We start from the raw sequence: 535 nt of genomic DNA, 5'->3' as shown, positions 1-535 counted from the left end.
CACCCTGGACAGGTCGCCAGTCCATCGCAGGGCAACACAGAGACACACAGGACAAACAACCATTCATGCACACACTCACGCATATAGTTACCAGGACCTGCTAATTTGCTAATGTCTAACTCAATAATAAACAGCTTTTCAGTAATCTGATCTTGACCTCTTCCTTCCCTTCGGCTGTCTGCAGGCTTGGCACTGTTTGGTCGCCCTGGGCGTTTCCTGCCTGGACCGTTGCAGCAGGATAAGCAATCGACCTGCTGTGCTCATAGAGGAGCGCTCTGTGGGCGACACCTAAAGCCAAACAACACATTTTCCCTACTTCAAACCAACACAGGTCTAACATTTATTCTGCTCTAAAAAAGGAGTCAGTGCCGAGTTTTACCTGAATTTTCACCCAGACTATTGTTTTATCCGAGTGTAGCATCGGATTGTTAATGTTTTTTATTCTAAAAATTTTTCCTGATAAATGTTATCGTTTAAATTTTTGTAGGCTAAAAAGCTCCCAATGAAATCCATCCTCACTTGGACTGTATTGTTT

The 535-nt window shown here is 43.7% G+C and overlaps 1 protein-coding gene across 1 annotated transcript in view; it reads left to right on the top strand.

Annotated features, from left to right (window-relative positions):
• LOC107099677 (natural resistance-associated macrophage protein 2-like) overlaps nucleotides 1-535 on the top strand; it is a 16,733-nt gene extending 16,198 nt beyond the window's left edge. The window contains exon 15 of the mRNA XM_015397897.1: nucleotides 185-535. Coding sequence (XP_015253383.1) covers nucleotides 185-292 — 108 coding nt within the window. The 3' untranslated portion in view covers nucleotides 293-535. The remainder of the gene's footprint in view (nucleotides 1-184) is intronic.

The sequence above is a fragment of the Cyprinodon variegatus genome, unplaced genomic scaffold, assembly GCF_000732505.1.
Source record: "Cyprinodon variegatus isolate N-32 unplaced genomic scaffold, C_variegatus-1.0 Scaffold896, whole genome shotgun sequence".
NCBI lineage: Eukaryota > Metazoa > Chordata > Actinopteri > Cyprinodontiformes > Cyprinodontidae > Cyprinodon > Cyprinodon variegatus.
This window is presented reverse-complemented; position numbering and strand designations above follow the sequence as displayed.